Raw genomic sequence first — 27,464 nt, forward strand, 5'->3', positions numbered from 1 at the left:
ATTCATAAGAGCTCTTTATTATTAATATGTTCCAGGCAGCAAGGCTTTGTCGATTTTATGTATTGCAAATACACTCTTTTAATGTGAGGCTTGTCTTTTTACTCGGTTCATGGTGTTCGGTCATAGAGACATTTAAGATTTTAATGGAATTACATTTATCAGTAACGTTCTTTTACGGTGGCTTGGGCTTTTTGCGACTTGTTTAAAAAAAATCCCTCCCAATACAAATAAAATAAACACAATTTAAAATATTTTCTTCTAAAAATTTTAATGGTTTCACCCTTGATCTTTAATCCACCTGGAGCTGATTTTTGTGTGTGGTATGAAATAGAGGTTTATTTTTACCTGTATGGATAACCACTTCTCTGAGCATCAGTTATGGAAAAGCTGCCCTCCACCCCTGATTTGTGATGCTGCCTCAATACCACGTCAGGGCTCCATACCTGTCGGTCTTTTTCTGGGTTTCCCAAAGAGTCCCACAGGTCACCCCAGGGCCAACATTCCTATCATTTTGATTACTAGAGCTCTATACATGAATCAGGAAATCTTGTAAGTCTGGAGATTTTTACAATCTCATTTTTACTCTCATTTTCAAATACAAATAATTTCTAAAATCTTTAGGTTACATACAGTGAATAATTATCTGAATTTTGGGCTTAAGAACAATCTCTCCACTTCACTTGTGAAGTATCATGAAATGCATTAAATACCAATTACTAACTCAAATATTTTAATTGTAAATTGCAGACAAAGGTTTTATTAGAAGTAAATCCATTAGCTGTTTAAGAGGTCTTTAGAAAATGAAAAGTATTTTTCCCCAAAGAATTAAATTAATCATATAAATGAAAGTGGAATTATTTTAACCATCCTGTCATTTTTTTAGTGACATATTTAGGAAATGACTGAGTTATAAAGGATTAACTATTTTTCCTTGGCCTCATATTGTATATTTTATAATAGTGGTCCATTTGATGCCCAATTGCTTATTCTAGCCTATTCAGGAGTTGGTTTTACCCAAGAATATGCATCAGAACTACCTAGGGAGCTTTAAAAACCATTTGGTCCATTTTCAAATTTAGATATTCTCAAAAAAGTTTTTTTTTTTTTTTTTTTTCACAGGGAGGGTCAAAAAAGTTTTGAAAGCAATAATACATCACTAAAAAGGTAAGACTTTTGCCTCTCTACTAGAAGAACACTGCCATCTATTATCATGATCCATATAAAACTGTAAAGTATGAGTTCTCCCAAGCTCTTATTCCATAAGTTGCCTTGTTGCATCAAGAAGCGGTATCTTTGTTAGCAGAGATAGCTGTGATATACTTCTTTGCCCTGTTCTCTTGGTCATTTCCAATGTATTTCTATTTTCTAGTTTTCCTTTTCTAAATGTAAGCGTTACTGGATCCCTGGGAGCTAAATGGAAAATCTACATGTGTTCATTTCATTCCAAGACATGTTGATGTGCCAAGGATAATGGGGTGGCCAATTTAAAAAGGCCAGCACAAATGAGTGTAAATACAAACAACCAAAAGTTAAAAAAAACTCTACAACTCACTGATTCCTACACTCTTCTTACAATGGATGACAACATTCTGTGTTGTTTCCCATATGACAATCAGAGTCATTTTTTTCCTCAAGAGGCCTACTTTACCTTCAGAAACTCAAGGAACTTGGGCATGTGACATACCTATCCCAAAGGAGCATGCCTGTTTAGTACCTTCCTCTAGGGTCCAGGCTGGGGGGTCACTGTGTTGCACTATGCATGCCTCTCAACAGTGCTCCTCTTAGGGTATCCAACATCTACCGTTCAAGATCACTATCTCAACTTCCATTTGACATGCTTCCTTTTCCCTAAGAGTCTGAACCATGATCTGAATCATACAACTGTGCTTTCTGGGCTGGGTTGTGCTTGCTCCACATCTTCTTGGGCCACCTTTCTTTAAAACGGATTCCCAGACCTGAGTGACATCCCACAACGCTGTTGACCTCTGTCCCACGTAGGACCCAGACACTTTTGTAGGACAAGTAACCAAAGCAAAAATCATCACAGGGTCACCAAAAGGGCCACAGGGATTAGTTACAGAAAACAAGGCAAGGACTAAAGCACACTACCCAAGTGTGTGTGTGTGCGTATACCTTTTCACTAAGCAGTGGAAAGTCTTTTGTAAATTAAACTTCTTCACTTAAGAAAGGCAATAAATGAAACATAAGAGCAGAGCCGCTTTGACTGAAATAGGGTGGGTACGGGGTAGTACTCTGGTTTCTGCTAACTTTATCCCCATCTTATTTCCTGGCTTCCATTCCTACCCCAGGAAGATTCTTTGGAGTCCTAGGGATTACCTTTTCTTTTGAAAAAAAAAATTTTTTTTTTTAATGTTTATTTTTGAGAGACAGAGAGTGAGTGGGGGAGGGGGAGAGAGAGAGAAGGAGACACAGAATCCAGGCTCCGAGCTGTCAGCACAGAGCCTGATGTGGGGCTCAAACTCACAAACTGTGAGATCAGGACTTGAGCGGAAGTCAGACGCTCCTGACTGAGCCACCAGGAGCCCCCTGGGGATTACCTTTTCTATATGATAAAAAGGCATGTGGGGAAAGGGCCCCGTCTTACATGTCTCTGTCCTGTTCTATGACACTCCCTGTGCTATCTGTAATTCTTCCTTTCTTCACATCTATGTGTTGAAGGCACATCAGGACCTCACTCAACTATTACATCCTCTAAGGACTCTCTCCAAGACAAAATTGATCTTCCCTATGGCAAATGGTCGGTGCTTCTATTATAGCCATAGGGACTGCATGTCTTAAATACGCTGGGACAATCCCAACCTCTAATATTAGATCTTAATACATCCTTGGACTCATTTTTTTGGGTCAGACCACATTTCAAGTTTTGTTTTACAAATATGGTTATGATCATTATAGCTCTTGTTTCAGTCAGCCTTATTTCTGAGTTATTGATAGATGCAGACATCATAAAGGATATATTTCTAAAGAGTAGGGATTGGGTCATTTCATCATAATCGTCATCCTCCCCCTTCATCATTGTCATCCTTAAAAAGACTGATGACCTAGAACACTTTAGGCAGTGTTGTGAACTTATACTAATTACCTTATTTAATTATTATAAAAACTCTGTAAGGTAGATAAGTCTTGATATTTATTTTGTGATGAGGAAGCTGAGGGCACCCAGCTAGGAAGTGAGTAAGCTGAAATCTGCCCAAACCAGGCTCTTCCCCTTATGCTACTCTGCTGCCCACGGTGCTTCAGAGTCTTTCTCTATATATTCCAGAAAGGTTTATTCTTGTAAATACTGAATATATACGTGCTCAATTGCTCCGAACTGAAAGCACACATGAATATATCTAGGCTGTGAATTGAAATATTTCTCTTTCATGTTTGCATGATTCAGAAAAGAATTTTATATTTGTATTTAGTGCCATCTTAACTCATTCTGGTGGTTGAAAAGCAAAGTGAATCATTGGGATTTTTAATTTACTGGCAGTCTGTGGCTAAGGAAACTGGCACCCCCAAAAACACAACAGATACTTCCCTGTGATTTGTGATGTCTGAGCCATGCTGGATTATCTGAATGCTGTCTGGGATCGGTTCCCCACACTGCTGAGGCCTGTACCTTGCTTCCTAGAACAGTGCCAGGTGGTGTACTATTAGGCTATTGCAGGAAAAAAGAAAATAAACTGGCTGGTAGGTTCCCATATTTCCTGACGTCTAGGATTTTTTTCCCTGTCTGTGCTTATGAAGAATGGAGCAGGGGAGCAGCTTAGGAGAGCATCTGTGGAAGATGGGATGAGGGAGTGGAGGTGCCCAGCAAGATGAAGAAATAAGCCATTATGCTTCTTGCCTGTGTTGTCAGAAGCAGGAGGTGTTCAGTTGCAATGACATTACAGCATCTGTGGGGGGCTAGGTGGCAAGGGTTGTGCTAAGACAGTGGAGGACATGGGGATGATTATGACACACTATCACATATTAAAGCCTTTACAAAATATCGTATTAAATTTTACTACAAACGAAATGTCATGTTTAAACATTTTTTTAGGATGAATCTCTGCCTCATACCATATACAAAAACCAATTCCTGATGGATTGTGGATTTACATATAAAAGGCCCATCTTTCAAAGTTATTTAAAAATACTACTTTAAGATAGCAAAGGATGTCTTAAAGCATAAAAATGCAAATATTATAAAATATTGATATTTTTGATTATACACAAATTAAGAATTTGATCTCATCAAAAGAGATTATAAAGAGAAAAAGAGCTGCCACAAACTAGGAAAAGATTTGTGCCATACATATAACCAACAAAGATACAATATCCATTATGTGTAAAAATCAATAAGGAAAAGACAACAATAACAACAGAAATGTGGGCAAGAGACATCAACTTAAGTATCAGAGAAGAGGAAAATGAATAACTTGAACATAGAGAAAGATGTTTGTTAATAGGAAGAAAATTAAAACCATAATGATAGAGCATTTCACACCCACTATACTAACAGAAATTTAGCATCCATTTCATATGAAATGCCAATAAGGATATAAAGCATCAGGGACTCATATACTGAATGTAAGAGTATATATATTGTTACAAACACTTTGGAAAATTTTCTGGTATTATTCAGTCAATTTCAATTTGTTCCCGGGGCACGCAAATCCTCCTAGGAATAGATTCAGGAATTGTCCCCAAGAGAAAATCTTGCACATGCATTCCAGGAGAACTTTACAAGAATGTCTGTAATGGTGATGTTTCTAATAGTAAGAAATTGGAAACTACCCTAAAGCTCATCAACAGGAAAATGGATACATAAATTCATATTTATATTATAAAGAACTATGCATTAGTGAAAATGAATAAACTACAGTAATACACATCCACTCAGTGACTTTTGTCACAATGTTGAGCTCAAAAAGTCAACAAAATACAAAAATAATAGTTCTGTGTCTATAAAGTTCAAAGACATGTGAAACTGAACAATATCTTGTTGAGGGGTGTATCTAAACATGGTAAACAATAAAGAAAAGCAAAGGGATGATAAATGCAGAATTCAGGGGAGGAGTTACCTCTGGCAGATGGGAAGCCTTCAAATATATTGGCATTGTGGTTTCTTAAGCTGGGTAGAGGTTGTACGGGTACTGTATTTTTGTTGTTTAAACTGAGCATATATTTCTATAATCTCTTTTTTACTTTGCTGTATTTTATAATAAGATATATATTCAAAAGTGTGCTTTGAGGGTGCCAGTAAGGGAGCCCTTCATCTGAAGGTGGGTGGCAGTGACAGGTGTGGTGGGAATTTGCGACAGCTTCATGGGGTAGTCAGAACTGGGCCTTGAAAGATGAGTAGGGTTTTGAGGACAGAGATGGACAGGGAGGAAATTCCACATGGAAAGTGAAAGATGAGGAAAGAGGGAAGTGTGAAATGGCAGTGCATGTCCTGGAAGCAGCAACGGTTGGAGTATAAACTGTGGAAGGATGGGTAGATAAGGACAGAAAGCTGCTTTGGGTCAGACTGTAGAGAGACTTTTTTTTTTTTTTAAACCAAACCAAACCAAACCAAAGCCAGGGTCAAAGCCTTAACACATTTATTTTTTTATTTTTTTAACGTTTATTTATTTTTGAGACAGAGAGAGACAGAGCATGAACCGGGGAGGGTCAGAGAGAGAGGGAGACACAGAATCTGAAACAGGTTCCAAGCTCTGAGCTGTCAGCACAGAGCCCCTTGTGGGGCTCGAACTCACGGACTGCGAGATCATGACCTGAGCCGAAGTCGGACGCTTAACCAACTGAGCCACCCAGGCGCCCCATCAACACATTTAGATCTTATCCTGCAAGCAAAGGCGGTTGTTGAAAACTTTTGAGGAACTGAGAACAAACTGAGGGTTGACGGGGGATGGGAGGGAGGGGAGGGTGAGGGATGGGTATTGAGGAGGGCACCTTTGGGGATGAGCACTGGGTGTTGTATGGAAACCAATTTGACAATAAGTTTCATATACTGAAAAAAGAAAAAAAAAGAAAATTTTTGAGGAGACAGCAGATTTGATTTCACTTGTGATTTAGGATATAATTTTCGTGGTGGTATGAAGCATGAACGGGAGAAATTAGACACCAGTGGGACATACCTGCCTACGGGAATAGTTGAGGATAACAAAGAGGAAGGTCTGCACTGTGGCAGCCACAATGGAATGAAAGGAGGAAATGCCTAATTTGGGGTCTGACTTAAGTTTCCTTTGTGTCTGTTTCCAGAAAGACACAGACCGAAGCAGTGTGTACTCAGGGCGGAGCTACCTAACACTCCCAAGTCAGGTAGCTAATTGCAAGCACTGACTCAGCCACTTACTCCCCAATTCCCTTTGATACACCTCCCAGCTTTCCCTTTGGTCCTAGGAAGGCAATATTTGAAAATGACCCAATATTCAATATTCATTAATCCTTCTCGTTGCTTACTTACATTTGACCTTAACTTCCCTTTCTGGGCTCAATCATTCTTCTCTCAAGGTCTCCTACAAAGCAAAGTAACACTAATAGGTTGTGGAGTCTCCTTTTCTTCCCACAAGAAGACTAATATTGCTGACAGTGTCCTAAAGACTGGTGGTATATCATCCTTTTGGCAGATAATTACACAGAGACATGAGACACTGAGATGGCATAATGTCAGGAACTCGTGGCTGGTTTGAAATGGAAAATGAGTGTATTGGACATCCAACAGGCAGCCAGAAATTTTAGCTGGGTGTTGAGGAAGGGTGTCAGCCCATACATCCCAAAGTTGGCCAAATAATTAGACAAGCCTGCCTTGGGGGTTGGTTGTGCTGTTTTATACAGGATCAAGAAGAGGTGATGGGAAGTACTTATTGGAAAACAAGTATCTTGTCAAGTTGAAGCACTCCGGAGTCATCCTGGTAGGGGAGGCAGCAATGTTCCACTGGTAAGAGAAGAAGCCATGTCTGTGTTCAATAGTGCAGGTGCTGGGAAATGGCGGCAGGGAAAGAAGGGACCACGGCCTAAGGATGGTGTATTGCCAAGGCAGCAATACTCCATGGGCACCCGGAAGAAGAAACATGAATGGCCTGGGAATCACATCTGAAGAACAGAGTATGCGGCTCTCAGCATCTTGTGAATCACTCTGCTGTGCAAACCAAATCCTGCGTGAGTCGGGAGCAAGTTGTATTTCATGTCCACTTTTCTGACTAAAGCAGAGAAGTGAATGGTAGACTGCGTGGACCGAGTGACTCCCTGCCCACCCACCAGAAGATCTTTAGGTCTTGGGGGAGAGATGGAATGACAAAGGATCACAGGCAGATGGCTAATTTGCATAAACACTGGAAAGACATTTTTATAAAAATGAAGAGGGAAGAAATTTTGATGTTTTTCTCAGATAAAGACAGAGAGATGATGGCTTAACATAAAAAGAGGAAACCGTACTCAACGAGTCCTCCCCTCACTGAAGAGGCAAGTAAGTGTGTTTTTTCAGATCACAGCAGTGGTTTGTAAACTTTCTCGTTCTTTTCTACAGGCAAAACCAAAACTCCAAACAAAACAAAACGCATGAATAATTAAAATACGAAGATTCTCCTCACTTCTAATTTATTCAGATATCTTCACTCTTTCCCCACCAAGATGCAATCCTAACACTAACCCTTTGATTCCTTACCAAACCTTTAACTAGCCCTCATGGGAAGCTGCTTTTGAAATGGTTCAAAGTTGGGCATCCTGTAGAAGAAGAAACAGGGCAGAGAACTGGAGCCCTCCCCACGTGGGATAACGAACCCTGAATAATTGACAAGGGAGTCTAACGCCACTCTGCTCCCTATGGCTTCCTTCTCTAATCAAGACAAAGCTCTCCCTCACTCCTGAAAGGGGCTCGTGCAACTCATTTAACACAGTGTTCACAGGTCAGGCTCTGAAAAGAAAAAGGTAATGGATTTGATCTTTGTGAAAGGTTTTTTCTTTTTCTTCGCAAGACACGAGGAGCAGAACCAAACAATAAAGGAAAACCTCACATTCGCAGATGGATCTGAAGGATGAGTCACAGTGATGGCTGACAGATGCCTGGGTGGCTCAGGGACAGGCTGTGTGGTGACATGGAAAGGCTAACACTTATGCAGAGATGAGCTTCCTGTGTTTACTGAGTGTCAGCACTCAATGGCAATGAAAGACTGGGTGGGTGAACTTTTGCAATGCAGGGCCCCAGAAACCATCTACCCAAGCCCAGACAATTGTTTCATTTCTCCAGTTGGACTGCTCTTTCCTCTCTTAAGCACTTGGTTATCCCTTTTCTCTCATGCGCTCGATTTCATCAGCCTCCTTAGCTCATCTATCTGCATTGAACTGACGGGCTCAGCTCTGCAGGGTTCGAAAATTCTGCTAAGCTCTGGCTTTCCTATCACTCGACCGATTGCCCTGCTCTCCGGTGTATTTTTTCTAATAGGCTGTGGCACACCTGTCTTGTAACCCTTCATTCTATCATGTTTTGCATACCTCATGCTTTTGAAGTTCTTCATTATTTCCAGCTTGACCTTATTTTGCTTTGTTTCTATTCCTTCTGTGTCATTCACATTTGGTGATGGGGAGTTTACATATGAGGAAAACAAGATGTGAGATGTCACATAGTTTAAGATTAAAGGCGCTTAAAAAACGTTAGGCACTATAACTACACTACCTCACTGATACTGCAAAATCTGTAATAATTAAATGTACTCTGAAAAGGATGGTGGATTTACAGGGAGGCGCTAGGGCATAAAAAGCAGACAGTGAGTTAGACTGAATTTGCCACACATATGTCATATACTCAGTTATCTACAAAATCCCACATCCTGGTTCATCAGGTGCCTTTGTGGCCATGTACTTAGTGAGCACAGCAGTTAACTTCCAGAGCCAGAAGATACACCTGCGGTGTTCTGCACTTTGAAGCCTTCTGTTCACATATTCATTCAGCAGGTCAGTATTTCCTGAGTGGCACCATGTGCCGGGCACAGTGCTGAGCACTGGGTACAGTGGGGAGAGCAGAGCAACAAGGCTCCTTTCTCACAGAGTTTCTACTATGGAGAGGCAGATTTCATAACATCATCACACATGTGAAATGTAAAATTAGCATCGTGACGAAAGCTACAGAGAAGTGGCAGGCAGTGACAGGCGGATGTGACGTGACTGGAGAGAGAAGAGAAACCTTGTCTGAGGACCAGATGCTTGAGTTGGCATGAGAAGGATGAAGAGGAGTTAACCAGGTGAAAGGGGGAGGGCGGAGCTTTGTGGGAGGAGGGGCCAACATGGGCAAAACTCCATGGGTAGGAGGGAGCATGGGGATCTGACTAAGGGGCTGGAAGGCAAGAGGAGCCTGGCTGAGATGAGTCAGGAGAGAGGCAGGGGCCAGAACATGCAGGGCATCCACAGCTGTGTCAGGGCTCTGGTCTTTCCTTCGAAAGAAATGGAGTGCCAATGAAGGGTTTTAAGCAATGGGCAGAGAGATCAGATTTGTGTTTTGAGAAGGAGCCCACTTTATCTAACAGACTAGGAGAAGGCAAATACAAAGTGATGGATATTTGAAAGCTTTCAGGGGCGCCTGGGTGGCTCAGTCGGTTGGGCGTCCGACTACGGCTCAGGACATGATCTCACAGTCTGTGAGTTCGAGCCCCGCATCGGGCTCTATGCTGACAGCTCGGAGCCTGGAGCCTGCTTCAGATTCTGTGTCTCCCTCTCTCTCTGTCCCTCCCCTGCTCATGCTCTGTCTCTCTCTGTCTCAAAAATAAATAAAAACATTTAAAAAAAGAGAAAGCTTTCATAACCTCTTAACATACACACTTAAAAATGCTTTCTGTAGCTCTGGGCTTAGAGTATTGCATATTTTGTAGCTCTGGGCTCAGAGTATTGCACATTCTGTAGCTCTGGGCTTAGAGTATTGCATATAAAAGTACAGGTGTTGGTGGGAAGGAGGGGGAAGAAGAATAGGAAGAAACTCAGGAATATTGAAGTAGGCACTTTGTCCTTCCTGGCAACTATTATTCCCATTTTACAGAAGAGTAAACTGGACTTTGCTAAATAACTTGCATGAGATGAAGACATGTTGTCATTCTTTGAGTTGCCAGGGCTGATTCGACTGGTCCTATTGGCTAGGAGGACACTTTCTCTTTGCTGCCCAGTGTGCATGCCCCTGAAACTGTCCAGAGGAGGCTGGTATTTGAGTCTCTAGAGAAGCTGTAGGCTCTTGACGGGGCAACTTGTCGAAGGTCAGAGCTAGGGAGCCAGTGAGTTGGTGAGCCAGTATATGAATATCAGGTCTTCTAGGCTCTTGCTCTTTTTTACTGTCCCATATTTCCTTACAAGGAAGAAACAGGTTGTGGAAAAAGAAAAGGGGACAAGGAATGGATTAGAAAGCCAATAAGACAGGTAAAAACTTCCCTGTAAGGGTTGTCAGGGTAAGGAAGAAACTGAGTGAGTTGGAGACAATGAAAATGTCTTGGATGAGCCGATTGAAAACAAATGAAGTGAATGCAGTTCTTTAATATTTGTCAATGATCAGAGGCTTCAAACTGAGATAGACCCACTGATGGGTGTATATTGCTATTTGTGCCAACTTTTTTGCTGGGAAATTGTGTGTGAGGGAGTCTCTCGTTGCTAAGGGAGACAGACTTGCTGCTTTGTTTCCCTGGATCCAAGCAAGGGCATATTAATTCAAGACACTATGTCATGCCATTCAAGCTCAATGGCAGAATATGAGCAAGACGTGAAGAGGGCTCCTCCCTAAATTCAGGAAGAGTCTCCAGCTGGGGAGGTCCACATTTTTCTGGCTCAGACAAGCACCCTTAGCCCTGGGGAAGATAAGGCAGGATTCTTCTGAGCATTCGCCAGGAATCTGAGTACTCCTAAATGTGTCCCCTTCCAGAGAAAACTTCGCTTACATCTGGCTGGAGAGGAGAAGCATAAAGGAATCTGAGAAATCAAAATAAGTTTCCTGGGAATGAAAACCATCTTCAAAATTTCAAATATAAAGATGAGGCATAAGAGCAGCAGTTTATGCAGGTTTTTCTCAGCATGCCTATTTCTAAGGCATTTCAAACACTTCCACAGTAGTGTCTTCTAACATCACACAGGGCATGCTGGAACTGTTTTGACTGGCTGCACTGGGACCCACACCTGCTGGTGCAGGAACTGCTTCAGACTCCCTGCCCACAGCCACTCTACCTTCCTCTTGCCTTAGTATCTGCTTACAACAGTGAGAAAAATAGGGTAGCTGGGATCCACACATTGCCTGCCTTATTTTGTTTGGCATGCACAGCTTTTTTTAAATTACAAAAGAATATTTTTTCAAGTCTGGTTGATTCTTAAAAATGTGGATTTTTGCTTTCTCTTGAAAGTTCTAAGACTTAGAAGGAGGGAGCCAGCATCCCCTCTGATCAACAGTTGGCCTGGGCTAGTAGTGGCTGCTCTTCAGAAGGGGCAAGGGCTCTCCATGCTTCACACATCCATGTTCCCTGCCTGGTCCATGCATGCATGTGAATGTAAGACCATCCCTCCCTCTTTCTGAGACTGTGGGCCCAAGCAGAGCTTCTCCAGTGCTGAGGCAGCAAAGTGGGGCAGAGGGATAGGAGGACATCATGCTTCTTTCTGCCCAGAATCCAGGAGTGTGTGCATAATGAGGGCCTTGGGATCATGCAGACTTAGTCCCTTGGCTATGGGGTTCTCTGATAGGGCTGTAGCAGGGGCACAGACTCACTAGAAATCAAGAATAAACAACGAACAAGAAAATCCTCATACATTAAAAAAAACCTTCTAAATAATCCATAAGTCAAAGAATAAATAACAATAGAAATTAAAATGTATTTAGAACTTAAAATCGTAAACATACTACATATCAAAACTACAGCCTTAAAGTCATACATTAATAGAAATGAAGAAAAATGGAGTTACTGATCTAAGTGTCCAACTTAAGGAGCAATAAAAATAACAACAGAGTAAACCCAAAGAAAATGAAGGGAGAGAAATATTAAATATAAAAACAGAAATGAATAAGCAAGAGAACAAATGTGTAAGCTGGTTCTGTAAAAGAATAAAAAAAGGGACAAATCTCTGGTATGAGTAATAAAGAAAAAACAGAATGCACAAATAAACAGGAGTCAAATAAGTGAGATGAGCACATAAAAACAAATCCTTCAGACATTAAAAATATAATAAGATAATATTATAAACACTTTGAAAACTAAGATGGGATAGACAGACTATTAGAAAAAAATAAATTTATTAGAATTGACTCAAAAAGAAATAGAAAACGTGAAGAATACCCTAATTATTATAGAAATGTAATTAGTGATTTAAAATTTTCACATGAAGAAAGCACACCAGGTTTGGGTGGATTTATAGGTGTGTTCTACCAAACATTCAAGGACAATTCTCAACTTATATAAACTTTCCTAGAGAGCAACAGCAATGACAACAACAGAAAGGATTATTCCTTCTCACTTTATAAGACTAAAATAACATTAATATCAAAATCATTCACAACACTACAAGAAAAGAAGATTTCAGGCCAACCTTGCTCAAGAACAAATACAAATATCCTAAAGGAATTGCCAGAAACTCAATTGAGCAGTGCATAAAAAGATCATTATGAATAAGTAGGGCTTATTAGAGGACATCAAGAGAGATAATAACATAAAAACCCATTAATATGATTAATCATATTAATTAGCATGTTAAAGAAAAAAGATCATATGATACTTTCCATGGATATAGAAATAGTACATAAAATTCAACACGAATTCCTAATAAACTCTCTAGCAAACTGGTGATAGAAGGGAACATTCTTACTCTGATAAAGGTTATCTATATAGCCTTTGTTTATAACTAACATTGTGTTTAATGGTGAAACGTTAAAATTATTCCCTTTAAGATGAGAAATGGAACAAGAGTGCTTGTTTTGACCACTTCTATTTAGAATCACAGAAGTTGAACACATGCAGTAAAATAAGAAAAAAAAAAAGGGTGTAAAAAAGACACAGAACTCTCCTTATTTGCAGAAAATGTGTTTATCTAGGTAGAAAATCCAGAGGCAGCTACTGAGAAATTACCTGAATTAATAAAAGAGTTTAGTAATTTTGCTGGATACAATTGACCAACACACAAAAATCAATTCTTTTTCTTTTCACTGGTAACAGTTTACCTTAATATTACATTAAAAATACTATATATAACCAAAGACAGTAAGATACCTAGGAATAAACCTAACCAAAGAGGTATAAAGTCTGTATGCTGAAAACTATACAATGCTTATGAAAGAAATTGAAGAAGACACAAAGAAATGGAAAAACATTCCATGCTCATGGATTGGAAGAACAAACTTTGTTAAAATGTCGATACTACCCAAAGCAATCTAAGCATTCAATGCAATCCCTATCAAAATAACACCAGCATTCTTCACAGAGCCAGAACAAATAATTCTAAAATTTGTATGGAACCATAAAAGACCCCAATAGCCAAAGTAATGTTGAAAAAGAAAATCAAAGCTGGAGATATCACAGTACAGGACTTCAATCTGTATTACAAAGCTGTAATCATCAAGGCACAAACATACTGATACAAAAAGAGACACATAGATTAATGGAATAGAAAAAAGAACCCAGAAGTAGACACACAAATGTATGGCCAACTAATCTTTGACAAAACAGGGAAGAGTATCCAATGGAAAAAATACAGTCTCTTCAGCAAATGGTGCTGGGAAAACTGGACAGTGACATGCAGAAGAATGAAACTGAGCCACTTTATTACACCACACACAAAAATAAATGCAAAATGGGTGAAAGACCTAAATGTGAGACAAGAAACCATCAAAATCCTACAGGAAAACACAGGTGTCAACCTCTTTGACCTTGACTGTAGCGACTTCTTTTTTTTTTTTTAATTTTTTAATGTTTATTTATTTTTGAGAGAGAGAGAGAGAGAGAGAGAGACTGATGAATGAACAAAGAAGATGTGATACACACACAACCACACACACACACACACACACACACACAATGGAATATTGGTGATCAAAAAGAATGAAATTTTGCCATGTGGATGTAAACAGAATGTATTACGCTAAACAAAATAAGTCAGTCAGGGAAAGACAAATATCATATGATTTCACTCATAGTAGAATTTAAGAAACAAAACAGATGCACACAGGGGAAGGGAAGGAAAAATAAGATAAAGAGAGAGGGAAGCAAACTATAAGAAAAAATACAGAGAACAAACTGAGGGTTGCTGGAGGAGAGGAGGGTGGGAATATGGGCTAAATGGGTGAAGGGCATCAAGGAGGGCACTTTTTAGGATCCACACTGGGTGTTTTTAAATTAAAAACATTTTTTTTAATATTGATTCATTTTTGAGAGATAGAGACATAGTGCGAGCGGGGCGGGAGCAGAGAGAGAGGGAGACACAGAATCCGAAGCAAGCTCCAGGCTCTGAGCTGTCAGCACAGAGCCCGATGCAGGGCTCAAACTCTCAAGCTGTGACACCATGATCTGAGCTGAAGTTGGACGTCTAACCGACTGAGCCACCCAGACGCCCCTGCACTGGGTGTTATATGTAAGTGATGAATCACTAAATTCTACTCCTGAAAGCAATACTACACTATATGTTAACTAATTTGAATTTAAACAAAAATAAAAATACTATATATAAGAGCAAAAATAAAACAAAATCCCTACAATCAATTTAGCAAAATATCTGCAGGTATGTTATGGGAAAAAAAAATATAAAACTTTGAGCAGTTTATGGAATACCTAAATAAATGGATTATATCACGTTCATGGATAGAAAGATTCAATATTATGAAGATTATAAATATTATAAAGTTTTCCCACATTTATTTATAGATTCTAAACAATTCAAATAAAAATCCTAATAGGACAAGCAAATTCTAAAAATTTATATGAAAGGACAAAGATCCAAGAGCATCTAAACACTTCTGGAGAATTAAGATATGAATCTGGGGATGAAGGGATGGGCAGTTTCTCTATCAAAAGTCAAGACCTATTGAAAGGTAGATAAGTATAGTATCAATGTAGGCATAGACAAACAGACCAGCAGAACAGTGTAAATAATCTATAAACAGACTATTGCATATAGAAATTTTATTTATTATAGGGCTGCCATTGCAGATTGGGGGAAAATGAGAAGACATTCAACAAATGATGCTGTGACAAGTGCTTATCCATATGGGAAAAAACTGAAATTAAATTTCTTCCTTATCCTACTACAGAGAAATCAATTTTAGGTGATTAAAGATTTAGAAATGATAAGCAAAACTATAAAACTTTTAGAAAAAGATATAGGAGAACTTTAAAAATATGAGTTAGGGAGTAATTTTTTAAAGATGACACAGAAAGTAGAAACTATAAAGGAAATGGTTAATTAAATCAATTATATGCCAAAATTAAGGGTTTCTGTTTATCAAACTGCAACATAAAGAAAGTGAAACTACAAGTCATAAACTGGAGTAAGGTATTTGCAACATAGCAATCGATGAAAAATCATCACCAAGAACATACAAACAATTTCACAATCAATATCAGAGGAAGAAACAATTCAACAGAAAATAGAGAAAATATATGAATAGGCATTTTTATCCAAGAGAAAACACAAAAGCCCAATAAACGTAAGAAAAGATGATGAACACCATTTGTAATCAAGAAATGATATGCCATTTTCTACCCACCAGAATGAGAATTTGAAAGCTTGAAATACAAGTTTAATGGGGATGTATATATAGTAGGGGAAACTCTTTTATACTGTTAGTATGTGTATAAATTTGTAAAACCACTTAGGAAAATATTTTTGTGTTATTTAGTTAAGTTAAATATGTGCCCACCTAGGTATGTAGTCTAGTCTAGAGAAATTCTTGCATACGTGCAGCAGGAAATATATACAAGGATTGTGTTAGTTACAAAAAGCTGGAAACAACTCATATGTCCATTGACATGGAAAATCTCAAATCTCCATGGATAGCTACTATAGACTGTAGCATATTTATACAATGGAATGATTTACAACAGTGAAAATAAATGAACAATAGCTTCATGCATCAACTTGGCTGACTCTAATGAGTATAAGGTATAAAAAGCAAACCACAGAGAAGGATATGTGTAATATGATTCATTTATATAAAGTTCACAAAGTGAAAAACTAAACAATATAGTTGAGAGATACACACATATGTAGCAAAACTAGAAGGAATGGTAAGTGTTTGTTTAGAGTGGTGGTTCTTCTGGGGGCTGGAGCGTGCAGGGCGGTTTAGTCATTGGAGATTGGTCATATTCTGTTTTTTAAGCACACAAGGGTGCTTGAATCATTGCTGGTATTTATACCTGCTAAATATGTTAGAAATCTTCTTCTAAATGGTTTTATGTTTAATAAAAACAATATGTAAAATAGAATACTTTTACATTCTGGGTCACAGAAAGAGAGGTGATACATTAAAAACAGCTATCAGGGAAAGATGCAGAGAAAGGGGAATCCTCAACACTGCTGGTGGGAATGCAAACTGGTGCAGACACTGTGGAAAACAGTGTGGAGATTCCTCAAAAATAGAACTACCCTACAATCCAGCTATTGTTCTACTAGGTATTTACCCAAAGGATACAAAAATACTGATTCGAAGGGGCACATGCACCCCGATATGTACAGCAGCATTATTAACAATAGCCAAACTATGGAAAGAGCTCAAGTATTCATCAACTGATGAATGGATAAAGAAGATATGGTATATATACAATGGAATATTACTTAGCCATAAAAAAGAACAAAATCTTGCCATTTCCAACTCACTGGATGGAGCTAGAGAGTATTATGCTACATGAAATAAATCAGTTAGAGAAAGACTAATACCGTATGATTTCACTCATATGTGGAATTTAAGAAACAAAACAATCTCACAGGGGGAAAAAGAGAGGCAAACCAAGAAACAGACTCTTAACTACAGGGAAAAAACTGATGGTCACCAGAAAGGAGGTGGGGGGAGGAATGGGTGAAATACATGACGGGGATTAAGGAGTGCATTTGTTGTGTTGAGCACTGGGGTGTTGAATGTTAAGTACTGAATCGCTAAAGTGTACCCCTGAAACTAATATTACACTGTATGTTAACTAACTGGAATTTAAATAAAAACTAAAAAAAAAAAAAAAAAAAAAAAAAAAGATATTGCTTAATATCTTTTTTGCACATTGTTCAGTCTGTCAAGATATTTTAGGTTACCCTGAGGCCCCCTGCAGGTGGACATGTGTCATATGAGTTTCAAGAAGAAGCTTGAAAAAAAGCTTATGCAGTGCAAAAAGGCATATACAATTGTTATACTGCTGTTAAGGTGATGAAGCTAAAAAAAATGATGTTCTTTTTTATAATAGAAAGTATGTTTTATGGAAACGGGGAATATGCTACGTTTTATAGAAACAGTAAAATATTTTACCTTTTCTAGAGCAAACTAGGTCTACTTTCAGATTCTCTTTTAACTCGACTCTCAGACTTTATTTATGTGATGATTAGAACTACTTTCCTTTCCTCCAAATGTCTCTTGATTTCTTAAGATTCCCTGCTTCACCCATAAATTATTTTTATATTCATTATTCTTTGCCTGTGTTTCCTATTTATTTTCAGTTTTTAATTAGATTGTATCCCTAAGAGCTTGGTATCAGAGACACAAAAATTTTCATCAGTTACAAAAATTTTATTCCTCTCAACTTTATTAGACTATTTTACAAACTTAAAAACACTCTTATTTTTTATAACATATCCACTAATGGTTTCTAATAATTTCTTACACTTTTCCTTAAAATTTGAATGTCATTCGTGTTTCTTTTACCACATTAGCCATCTCAAATGACTGAAGAAAAGCAATCAGACATGATGGTTATGTTTCTATTTTCTATTCCCCGTATTTTCTTCATTTGCAGATTATGTTTTGTTTCCTCAACTTTTAATACATGAATATTAATTGGTGTTGGAAATCCATCTAGTAATTATTGTCAAAACTTGTTACTCTTCACTTTTTTTTGTTAAAGTGAATATTTCACATAATTATGATCCACATGGTTTTTCTTGGTATTTATTCTCATGGCACTATTTTCCTCAAATTCTATTCCATGATATATCTTACTGTTTAACTTCCTCTCTCTTTCCACAAACTAAAACTTCACTCTTTGCCTTAAAAAAAATCATGGTGTCACCTGGGTGGCTCAGTCAGTTAAGGGTCTGACTTTGGTTCAAGTCATGATCTCACAGTTTGAGGGTTCAAGCCCTGTATCGGGCTCTGCACTGACAGTGAGGAGCCTGCTTGGGATTCTCTCTCCCTCTCTCTCTCTGTCCTTTCTCTGCTCATGCTCTCTCTCAAAATAAATAAATAAATAAACTTAAAAAAAAATATGACTACCTCCTGATATGTTTTCAAAATTCTCTCAACAACTCTATAAAGTAGATATCATCTTCCTATTTTATAGGAACTGAGGTTTAACAAAATGAATTGATGTTTCTAAGTTTAATAAGGCAAATATACCATGTTTGCATATTTGGGTGGTTGAGAATAGGGCTGAGGGTTTCGAAACGCTCTAAATAGTCATATTTTTAGTAAATCTTTAGGCCCTTATTTATTTAGTTACTCTTATATGTTTCATATACCGGGTCCTAGAACCTCTTTTTTAAATTAGCATCTGGGGCACCTGGGTGGCTCAGTTGGTTAAGCGTCCGACCTGGGCTCAGGTCATGATCTCACAGTTCATGAGTTCAAGCCCCGTGTCAGGCTCTGTGCTGACAGCTCAGAGCCTGGAGCCTGCTTCAGATTCTGTGTCTCCCTCTCTCTCTGCCTCTCCCCCCACTCATGCTCTGTCTCTCTCTGCCTCTCGAAAATAAAGAAATGTAATAAAAAATTTTAAATTAGCATCTAATTGATCTTCTGAAAAAGAGTTTCTTATCGTCTCTCCTTTATGTAGATTTTGGCTTGTAAATCTGACCCTCAGAAGGAACCATTCATTTTCCCCACTACTTCCTGATCATGGTTTGCTGTTGGTATGTTCTCATATTTTGAGGAAAGCCGTTGACCTTGTACATTATCAGGATTCTTGCCTGATCTGACTCTTATTTCATCAAGTGGAAAAAAATATTTATTTGACAAAAAAAGTAAACACATAATGCTTTCTAAGGGGGAAAACAAATCTCTTATATGGGAGTACTCATTAATCAATTTCAAAGTCAAATAGTTTAATTTGCCAAGGATTCTCTACTAAGATATTTCTCACTGCTGCAGGTGCCCAGAAAGACTGGAGTGAGATCATTCACCTGGGACTCACTTTTGGGATATGTCTACCTATCTCTCACCAGGTTCATGAAAGAACCTCTGAGTGGGAAGGTCACTGGCACTTCTCTTGGATGCCCAGGATATCGCTTGGATGCCTAAGGACATACTTTAAAAATATGTACCCGTGCCACCATTTCTTAGAGTCCCCAGTGTGAGAAGGATGCCTGTACATGCGTGCTCCCCACCTCCTCTGGCCCCTACCATACCTGGCTTTCCTGTACTACTAAACAGGCACACACCACCACTGTCCTGCAACTAAGGTGATGTAAAAGACCCAGGAAAAGTCTCAGGTTCAGAGACTAACATCTGGGGCATTAACTAAGAGTTCAAAAGCACTATTATTTACATCCCTAACCCAAAGGCCCAGTAATTCATTAGTTGTTACATGAAATGATTTTCCAGGATCATCTAGCTCTTTCACAAAAGCAATTTTGATTTCAGCAATTCCACTATGGTGCGTTTAATCTAAGATACCCAGCTATTATCAGATCATTGCCTGGCTTTTTCCTTTATGTTTCTGATCATGAAAAAGGGGGGAAACCTCATCTTTTCCAAACTTATCGGATCATGAAGTGGGTGTATGTTTAGTTTGTGAATAGAGGAAATGATGCATTAAGACTGAAGGTGAGGGAATCACGTTAATGAGGCAAAATGTGCCTGAGTGTTTGAAAGGCTGGGAAGAACCTGGTGCTAGCTTCTCTTCTTCTTGAGCTTATTTTTAATAATAGCCCATGAATGTCTAGTCCAGCTACTTTTCTCAGGAGTCTTGGCACTTTACAAGCAAACCATAATCCCCATGGAGTGAAGTCCTGCCTTATAAGCATCACCTGCACAGATAATTAAGATCTGTATATGTATCTGGGTCCCAGTGGTATCAAGGGGGAATTTTATAGTTAGATGAAAAATGGGTCCCTAATGAATTTTACTGTAAAATTTCCAAATTGGTAACCAATATGTTATCCCATTTATGCATTGGTTTAAAATAATGAGACCACTGAGTCATGCAAATGTTGATCAATCCCGGTGCTTGCCAAAGTAATTTAAACGCAACCGTGAATTACAAGTTATTGCCAATTACTGACATGCACAAATGAAGGTAGAAAACATTACCTTAAATGATTAAAATTTTATAAGAAACATTAAAATAAGATCTGAATTAATTACGTGCTATGATCAAGAACAACTACGAAGATACAAAGATTTACCTCATTCTGACAGTAGATAATATGAGCACCTTTGAACTTACATGATAAAGCTGTCCCTCTTCCTGACATGCAGTTTGTCACCATGGACAAATTTTCCCCTGGTGCCATAAGACTCCATGAGTGAGAAAAACTCAAAACATTTGAGTAGCGAATATAATCTGTAAAGAGCAGAAAAAAGCCTTCCATCCATCCCTGCCAAGTTCCCAGCCTTAATTTGAAGATTGGAAATAAAATCAACCAGTAAAATTTTATCCTTGGAATTTCTATGACTCCCAAGTGGCTCCTTTTCTTTGAGAATTAAATGCTAGAAGTATGTATATTATGGTCCCAAATAAACTAACCCATATTATCTAAAACTGGCCATCATAATTCCTTTTACATAGCTGTACACAGAAGGAATAGTTTGCTCTATAAAACTGGCATGGAAAATTACAAAATATTGCTTATGTTTATAATCTTTGAAAAGAAGGGAAAATATCATTTTCTGAAACCCAGGTAGAGGACTCATTTTTATCACCTGCCAGAAGAAAAGGCATCTTTCATAAAATTTAGCACCTGCCTACAGAATTCTAAATCTGTGTTTACATGGGTTAAAAAACCCCAGGTAAACTGTTGGGACAGGGTAGAAATCCCCTTAGACAAGATCTAAGGGGGATTAACAAAGCCTGAGCCACACACCTCCTATCTTTGCCATACGTGTGTCAGGTCAACTTCCCTCTGGCTCAGTTAGAAGTCCTCAAACTGCAGCTTATATCACATTCACAGGGGAATGAATCACAACACAGCCTGGTGACCCCAATCCTAGAGTATCTGATTCAGTGGGTTTGTGGTGGGGCTCAGAATTTGCATTTCTAACATGTTCCCAGGTGATGCTGATGCCAGGGACCACGCTGGCAATTACCACTCTGGCTTGAATTCTCTAAGAAAGAATATTCTTTTTACATAAAAGTACTTCTATATTTAGGCTCCCATGCTTTGGGAGTGCTGTACATATCGAGCAGCCATTTAGACCACTTGTTAAAAAGTGTGGCCACTGTTTGGAAGTCACACAGGCCACCTCTGAAGTCCATTGTGGGGGCGGGTGGGCTATCCTCTCTCATAGGGCTCTGGTGGCTTCGCCCATGGTCCTTGTGTTGTGTTGCTTTTACGTGCACCAGGAAGATTTTGTTTTACTTAACCACTTGTGAGTTGGCTTTGCAATATGTTAAAAAAGTGCCCTTCTGTTTTTAGGGAAGCTGGGAGCCAAGAAACCATGTGGAGGCCTCTCCTAAAACCATATGTGGATGGGGTACACGGAGGCTGGTGTTGGATCAGGGCAGGAGCCGTCAGTCTCCAGAGTCAGCCAAATTCCAGTCAGTTCAAATTCCAACTTGGATACTTCCTAGTTGTCAAAGAATTGTGAAGGGAGGGAGGAACATTGACATGACTTATGTTCTTTCTACTTTTGCACTGTGGATGATTCAGTGACTTGGGAATGAAAATCACAGGAGTGGGCAGTAGGAATAACAGATTCATTCAGTTATCTGGGAGCAAGTGGTTGGTGCAGCTCTGCACAAGAACCGCAAGTGCCAGAAGCCAAGGACCACAGTTCTTCTGTATTAATTTAAAGGGCAAGGAGGGAAAGCAAGAATGAATTCCAGATGTTATTTATAATAACTAACCTTTTATGTGCTTACTAATGGCCATTTTACAGAAAGAGAGGGAGAGAGAAAAAGAGAGACACAGACTAATATTCTACATTGTTATCAAGGGGTTTTTTTGTACCTTTAGATGAATAGTCAGTTACCCATCAATCAGATGCCTCAAAATCACTATTACATGAAAAAATCCACCTCAACTTACACTCTAATTGGAAAATTTCTAACTGCCATCATTTTTAAGGACAACACGTATCTAAGAAGTCTAGTCCTCCTCTTTCCAATATCGAAGCCAAAAGACCAGTCAACACAAAGGAAGTATTTCCAAAGAAACACAGAACCATTTGATTAATAAACCTGGAGGAAAAAAATAGCATAAAACAAATAAAAAAATTTCAAAAGATTTATTCCAAATGAAAACTAAACCAAGCCATAGAAAAAATTATGGATCCATGTTTCCATTTCAAACTATTTCTTAGCTTACTTTGTACATTTTCTTTAGCTCGCTCTTTAGAGAAACTATATATATAAAGCACTGCAATGAGATCTGCCAGTTGGAAGGGTGTAAGCAGGAGAATGAGAGCTAATATGATTCTTGAATCACGTTTGACCAAATCTTCAGGAAACTGAGTCATGCAATGGAAAGAAGGCAAAGCCCATGCTGAGACTGTTTGCTTAATCACATTGAGTCAGCATTCCGATACCACTGTGGGGTCTTTCAGTATTAAGCAATTCTATAAAAAGAGACTGTTCTTACCCTCATCCTTCCGTTTCTTATTGCTGGCCCATCTTCCGCCAATCTCAACACGTACAAATCCATTTTGTATTCCCTTCCTCCACGAATGCTGAATCCAAACCCTTTGGCGCCCTTCTCCATGTCCACAGTGAAATAATCAAAATCCTGTAGAGTTGGCGAGAGAATGGAATAAACAGGTGTTTGATATCAGAGGAGCTTCTGTGGTCAGTCTCTCTGTTCTTCTCCCTTACAGTTAATGTGTCCCAAATGACATGATATTGTGAGAACAAGTAATCTCACTTCGCAATCTAGCAAAATGAGAGACAAAATTCCAAAAGTTCAAGCAGATCTGAATGCAGTTTCCTTGGTCATTAAAAGAACTACTGTGTAGCTTGATTACTTTGGTATCCATGTTTACTTGGCAAACAAAATGACTGCATATAGGTCTGAGCGATACTATCACTCCTTTGTGTTTCCTCATTCACTGCTGTTGGGCACCATAAATAAATGTATCAGAGTCGTGTGTGTCTGTGTCTCTGTGTGTGCATGTGTGTCTGTGTGTGCACATGTGTGTACGTGTATCTCTGTGTGTACACGTGTGTATGTGTGTCTATATGTGTGTCTCTGTGTATACGTGTGTGTTTGTGTGTGTCTGTGTGTACATTTGTATCTGTGTGTACACGTGTCTGTGTGTACATGTGTGTCTGTGTATATGTGTGTATGTGTGTGTACATGTGTGTCTCTGTGTACATATGTGTGTCTGTGTGTATCTATATGTATGTGTGTGCACGTGTGTGTCTATATGTGTGTCTCTGTGTGTACGTGTGTGTACATTTGTATCTCTGTGTGTGTACATGTGTCTGTGTGTACATGTGTATTTGTGTGTACACGTGTGTCTGTGTGTACATGTGTCTGTGTGTATGTGTGCATGTATGTCTGTGTGTACGTGTGTATATGCGTGTCTGTGTGTACATGTCTGTATGTGTGTCTGTGTGTACGTGTGTGTATACGTGTGTGTCTGTGTGTATGTGTGTGTACATGTGTGTCTATGTGTACATGTTTGTACATGTGTGTCAATGTGCCTGTGTTTGTGTCTGTGCGTACATGTGTGTCTCTATGTGTACATGTGTGTCTGTGTGTGTACGTGTGTATCTGTGTGTCTGTGTGTGTACATGGGTGTCTCTGTGTGTATCTGTGTGTAGGTGTGTGTGTATGTACGTGTGTCAATTATAGGTTTGCCCATTAGGAAAATGAAATTTAATGGGGTCCTGGGGGTACCTGGGGCTGCCTGTAGTCTGCCAGAGGGTACTGCCTGGTGTCAGGGGAGTGCTGCCTGTAGTCCAGCAGGGGAGGCTGCCTGTAGTCCAAGGGTGGGGGTTGCTGGTAGTCCCCTCCTGGGGGCTGCCTGTAGTCCAGCGGTGGCTGCCTGTAGTCTGTGAATGGAGGCTGTCGGATGTCTGGTTTCACATCTTGCCTCGCTTTCACTTCCGACCTGTAACTAAATAAATGGACATGGGATTTGTTTTGAGGTCTCAGCATTCTAAGGAGATTAGAATGATCACATGACCTCTAGGCACATGCGGGCCACACTTCCTAGAGGTCCTTTTGCATGTTCAGGAATTTGAGAAAATCATAGATGATAAGCACTATTTTAAAATCTTTGACAAATGCCATATTGTCTACTTTTCATTTGGCTCCTTGAGAAATCAAGGTAAACATGATGGCCCAACCAGAACTTTGTGGAAAAGGACTTATGGATATCCCTCTTTGACTTTGGCTATTTACAAACTTGTACAACTGTAGCAAATCTAGGGAGTTAAACTATACATCCGAAACTATACATCCCAAAATATCAGTTTGTCTCAACACCAGTAAACCAACTCTCTCAACCACTCTCTCTCGCCCACACACTATTCATTACTTTATGAAAGCACAACCAAAGTAATCTCTAAATACTTTATAAATATATAATTAAAGGCAATATTTTAACCTGCTAGGTTTGGTCTTTTTGAGTATCTTACAGAGGTTAAAGGAGTGATAGCAAAGCATAATCATGAGCTGTAAGTCAAGGAGAAAGTCACTGGGTCATTGCTAAGGTAGAAACATATTATATAGTTTTAATACTAGACTATAACTATCAGATTAGTATCAGATGCTATTATCAGATACTCTCATGGCCGTAAGATAAAAGGGAAGGCAAAAATGTGTATGTCCAACGTTTGTCTCTTTCTTGTTTCTAGATGTTATACTTACAGTAGCCTTCCACCCCATCCGTGGGGGTTACATTTCTAGACCTCAGTGGTTGTCTAAAACTGCAGACAGTCCTGAACCCTATATACACTATGCTTTTTCCTATACCACAAACCTATGAGAAAGTTTAATTTATAAATTAGGCACAGTGAGAGATTAACCTAGCACTGGGCTCGATCTCACAACCGTGAGAACATGACCTAAGCCAAAATCAAGAGTGGGACGCTTAACCAACTGAGTCACCCAGGAGCCCCACTACTATTTTTAAAAATCACTCACCTGAACAACTGCCATTAGTGCAATCTAATATTTGGTGAGGATACACTAAAAATGTACAGTAATAGATGTATTTATTTGGAGTGTTTGAAAAGATGTTATTTTAATCAACACTTTGAGCAGGTCCCATTTGTTACTTAAATGGGAAGTAAGTGCAGAAATGACACATTCCTCTTGTGAACTGCAGAATTTAGGCTTTGTTTCCTACCTCGGCAAGTTGTCCACTCACCTACTGGAATTGTGAATACTGAGAACAGAATTATTTAAATATGCTTCGAATAAGATGCTTAACCACACAAATGAATGAATTAAACAAAAGAACTGAACTGGCTGCCATTCGTTGGCATGTGTTGATTCCTTCCTAGAAACTGTTTGGTAGATTAGATGTCAAATTGCTTTGAGTTACAACACAAGTCACTTTATTTTCGTGATCTGTGTGGTAGTGGTATGCGATATCCATTATGTGCCCCATTTCCAACCAGATGTGTCACGAGGTATAGCCAAAGAGGGTGAAATGTAAAGTCTCCCCAAAGATTACACAACAGCCTAGAATAGGAACCGTTAAAATGCAACAGCTGTCATCCAAGCCTACCTTCTGGCATTCAGACTGCATTTGAACCAGTGCTGTCTGTCAGGATTTTACATTGAACTGTACATTGAAGAGTCTTTAATGAGGAAAATATACTTAAGTTTTTATGAGTGTTGCTAACTGTTCAGTGAATGATACAGCGGCTTGGGCAAAAACTATGTTGCTTTGTTTCACAAACGAATTTGTGAAATACGTTAAGGAAAACTCAGTATTATTTAAAAAAATACAGCCTCTTTAAAATTCCTTCACTCATGAAAGAAAGTCATCAGTATAACTCTTTGTTGCTATTAATTCCACTATTAAAGAGACTGTAAAGATAAAAACAACAACAACAACAACAACAACAACAACAACCAGATTTCTAGTGATAAAATCTAGCAGAATTTTATGGTATGAACAAGTTCCAGAACCAAGAAACAATGCCCATATGGTACAGGATCTTGTAGTGGGCTTTTGTCTCATGTGGACCTTTTAAGAATTCCTTCCAGCTTAAACATCTAGGGTTCAAAGTATGTAAAAAAAGAAGTAAATTTCCAGTGTTTTTCTACTGACTTTGCTGTTTAAAATGCAGTCAAGGGGCACCTGGGTGGCTCAGTTGGTTAAGCATCCAACTTCGGCTCAGGTCATGATCTCACAGTTTATGGGTTTGAACCCCGTGTCAGGCTTTGTGCTGACAGCTCAGAGCCTGGAGCCTGCTTAGGATTCTGTGTTTCCCTCTCTCTCTGCTGCTCCTCCCCTCATGCTTTGTCTCTCTCTCTCTCTCTCTCTCTCTCTCTCAGAAATAAATAAGCATTAAAAAATTAAAAATAAGTAAATAAAATGCAGTCAAATATTAATTTCCCTTGCTGGGGAAGGTGAGCTCTGCTATTTATACTTAGTTTTGAAATATATTATATAATGGTTCTTTTGTTGTTTCCAATGAATGCTTCTCCTTGAATACTGTTTTGCTTATGTCCATATTAAAACAATTTTGTTTCCAGAGTATATATCAAAAGGTTGTTAAGGGATAGAGACATAAGTAGAGGTGTGCAGGGTGTCAGTAGGAAGCCAAAGTGAAAGTAAATAAGACAGGATAAAATATTCAGTCATTTTAATTCATAAAATAAAAATGTGGAAGCAGATCGTCATTTAATTTTATCCCATTTTAACATGGAAACTGGCTCAGTTTGACATGGAGTTAGGTGGGCATTTCTTGTATAGATGAACCACTAGAAAATGTGTACGGGGTATTTGGCATAAAAGCTGTCTTGGAGACATCTCTAGCCTCATCTAGAGAAAGACAAAGAGCTCTTGATACCATGACCATGTTTAAATGAAGCTAGGAAAATGATCTGGTATCTGTAGAATTATTAATCTCTTCATTCATATGTAAAAGAGCCAGTTAAGCCAGGAAACCCCAGTGCCAAGAAAGGGCTCTCTGAAAGCAGGCACTTGCCAGGCTTTTAAT

The 27,464-nt window shown here is 38.9% G+C and overlaps 1 protein-coding gene across 1 annotated transcript in view; it reads right to left on the reverse strand.

Moving 5' to 3' along the window:
• The window catches only part of MAGI2 (membrane associated guanylate kinase, WW and PDZ domain containing 2), a 1,332,916-nt gene that overhangs the window by 98,389 nt on the left and 1,207,063 nt on the right, over positions 1–27,464 (reverse strand). The window contains exons 19-20 of the mRNA XM_042916449.1: positions 24,181–24,400; positions 22,924–23,067 (exon numbers count right to left, since the gene is read on the reverse strand). Of these exons, the coding sequence (XP_042772383.1) occupies positions 22,924–23,067; positions 24,181–24,400 (364 nt within the window). The remainder of the gene's footprint in view (positions 1–22,923; positions 23,068–24,180; positions 24,401–27,464) is intronic.

This window comes from Panthera leo, chromosome A2 (genome assembly GCF_018350215.1).
Source record: "Panthera leo isolate Ple1 chromosome A2, P.leo_Ple1_pat1.1, whole genome shotgun sequence".
Classification (NCBI taxonomy): domain Eukaryota; kingdom Metazoa; phylum Chordata; class Mammalia; order Carnivora; family Felidae; genus Panthera; species Panthera leo.